General features: G+C 50.0%; 1 protein-coding gene across 3 annotated transcripts in view; it reads right to left on the bottom strand.

Annotated features, from left to right (window-relative positions):
- Window positions 1-1,147: 1,147 nt before the first annotated feature.
- SLC41A3 (solute carrier family 41 member 3) overlaps window positions 1,148-3,149 on the bottom strand; it is a 78,008-nt gene continuing 76,006 nt past the window's right edge. For all 3 annotated transcript variants that reach the window (XM_023215281.1, XM_023215262.1, XM_023215271.1), the window contains one exon: window positions 1,148-2,006. In XM_023215281.1, coding sequence (XP_023071049.1) covers window positions 1,797-2,006 — 210 coding nt within the window. In that variant the 3' untranslated portion in view covers window positions 1,148-1,796. The remainder of the gene's footprint in view (window positions 2,007-3,149) is intronic.

Here is a 3,149-nt window from a genome sequence, read left to right on the forward strand (position 1 = left end):
GTGGTATGTACTGCATCAGTTATTGTGAGGTTATCAGAGTTTACACGTCAAATGCTTAGAACACAACCAGACACACAGAAGGTGCTTGATAGATCTTAGCTGTCATTACATGCTTCAATAGCATCACATGCTTGTCTTTTGCAGGACTTATCAGAGCTGGACTTTCCATACTTGTGTGATGTTGATGACTGTCTCTCCCAGTAGGGACTTGAACCAGGGATGATGAGTTCTTTGCCCACAAGTGTGTCTCCAGTATCTAGCCTGGAGCTTGGCACATAGTTGTGCTGAATATTCTCCAGTTGCCTCTCCAGATCTATCCCCAGCCTCCCTGGCTCTGTGCCCCAGGAGGCTGAAACCTCTGTGGATTGTCAGATGGCTCCCCAGTCATTGAACTTCTGGTTGGGTATGGCCAATGGAGACACTGGCAGGAGATAATAGGGTGGACAGAGAATGAGATTGGGGTATTTATTTCCCCGGCTTTCTTTGCCAGGCCACAAGCTAATGTAGCTGTGTCTCTTTATTAGAGATCCCCATGCATCTCAGGCAACCACAATCCCAACTATTCTTCAGGACAGGTGAATGAATGTCTGGTAGTGCCTGGCCCCAGGATGCTTCACCCCTTCTTCTGGTCCCCATGCACCTATAAACTGTGATTTCCTTAAACTCTCCTCAATTATTCCAGTTAATGCACCATGGCTTTCCTTCTAGACCATTGATAACAAGAGGTTCTATGTCAACATTTGTTGAATAAATGAAGAGATGTCTGTTTTACCACATGAAGATAATAATCCTCAGGCCCAAGCACGGCTACAATTGTCCTGATGAGCGACTAAGGGACAGGAAACGATCATACATTTTTTAAAGATGATGTTCTCAAGTAGTAGTTCTCAAACATGGGTGTGCATGAGAAACCTGGAGGGCTTGTGGAACCCATATAGCTGGCTCTACTCCCAAGAGATGCTGATTTGGCTGGTCAGGCCTGGGGGTGAGGGATAATAATTTGCACTTCTAACAAGTTTTGCGGTGACATTGATGTTTCTAGGCTGAAGACCACTTTGAGAAAAACTGAACTAGAGAAATGCCAGATGCTTTTGTTATAGACCCCAAGCCTCAGGGTTGCATTAACTATCTTTAAAGACATAAAAAGTCAAGTACAATATAATCTGTTTTATTTTACACTTCTCTGATTACTGAAATCTAAATAGAGGTTTTTGCTAACAAACAAAAAGGAAAATAAAAAGACAGCTAGGACACGATTAAATGTTGAGCACGGATAAAGGGTTGTACAAGGCCTCATCCTGGGGAGGCTGTACACCTTCTTGGCACAGCAGCAGTGTGGCCCACGGAGCTTGAACCAGCAAGTAAGCCACAGCTCAAGAGTCCTGAGGCTTGGAAACAGAAAGGAGTTCCTTCCTGCTCCACCCCAATCTGGGCTGCATGGGAACGGAAAGGAGCAAATACATCCTGCAAAGCATACTGGACATGCCTCTTCTTTAGCTTCTCAGGCCAGAATATCCTCCTTTCCACAAACGCGTGCACACTCACACGGTCATTAAGCATGTGCACACATCATATTCACACACTCAAGCTGTGCTCTCGATTTCAGGGCTCTGTTGCGGGCTCAGGTATCAACCCCAGAGCCGAGGTGTGTGAGAGCTACCTTAGCAGACTCACAAAAGGCTACTGCAGAGGCAGGGGTCAACCATCCCAAGGACCTGGGAAGGGAGAAACTGAATTCTGTACCCCACTGATGTGAGAGGAAATTCTAATGAGCAAATGGGACCAGCAGGGCCCAGTTAGGGAGGTCCAGATGCCAGTTCTGAGATGTCACCCAGCTCTGCTTTGCTCTTCAGTAGCCAGTCAGTGAAAAAGCAGAGTGCCAGGAGGCTAGTACCGAGCAGGTCCCCCAGCCCTGTAAGGTAGGGGATGCAGTGGTTGTCAGGATCCAGGGCCTGGTGCCAAGTCAGCCGAACCATCACTTCTGCTAGGTACAGCAGGATTGTCACCTGTCAAAAGGGCGAAGAGACACAAAAGACCAAGTCAGAAAGCCAAGTACAGGCAGGAAGCACTAGCTGAGGCCCAAGGAGAGACACCAAGGTGGACATGTCAACCCCAGCCAGCCTCCTACCTCCAGCTTCTCTTGGGTTCTGAAGCCCAGCTCTGAGCTCAAGCAGTGGCTAGAGAGGTGATCCTCGTCTGCACATTCCTAGACACCCTCTGGTGGGCCCTGCTTCTGGCACCCTGAAGGGCCAGTCAGACCCACTGCCACTCACCAGCTGGGGTTCTCTCTGCTGCGATAGGCTCCACTCATGGGACTTTGCTGAGATGTTCATTTGGGTTTGCCTGAGCCCTTCTCCCCTGGAGGTTAGGACAGTCAGCCCTTCCTGAAGGTGCCATGGGGTAGTCCACACAAGCCTGCTCAGGTCTCATGGCTCCTTAGTCCCTTGTCCAGGCTGACCCCAGCTCCCTTCCCTCCCCAACTGGAGTCATAAGCTGCTGCTGCTGCTCAGGACAACTTCTTGGATTTCCCTAATCCTACTCTTTAGGGTCAGGAACATACCACAGTTACAAATGCCATAAACTCGGGAAGATGAGAAAGTGCCAGTACCAGCATCACACCCACAGAATTGGGCCCTGGATCCTGACAACCTCCAGTGCCCACAGTGCTCCCTGCAAAGGCCCCAGGCCCACTGGGAACCATCAGCCCGCTGCAGTGTAGGCAGACAGTGTGCTGAATACCTGCCCAGCACAGGCACCAGCTTAATCTCCTTCACCACCGTGCTCACTGCTGTCCAGGCCTGATCAATGTCTACGCATGCCTTGCAGCAGCACCTCCTGCAGGGGCCTGGTACCCACCCACCATTGGGGAGGCAGTGGATGGCTGGACCACTCATCAGCCCGTTCCATGGGAACATGCTTCATCCTCAGGGCTGCTCCTCTTATCCTGTGATGATGAATGTGCTGCATGCAGTGTGTGGCATGTGGTGTGCCATGTGTAGCATGCAGTACATAATGTGAGGGGTGATGTGCAGGATGAAATGTGTACTATGCAGTGCAGTACGTAGCATAAGCTGTATAGCGTGTAGCATGCAGCATGCACTCTGTGGCATGCACTGTGACATGCAGCATGTAGTGTGTGTGGCATGCAC

The sequence above is a fragment of the Piliocolobus tephrosceles genome, chromosome 2 (assembly GCF_002776525.5).
Source record: "Piliocolobus tephrosceles isolate RC106 chromosome 2, ASM277652v3, whole genome shotgun sequence".
NCBI lineage: Eukaryota > Metazoa > Chordata > Mammalia > Primates > Cercopithecidae > Piliocolobus > Piliocolobus tephrosceles.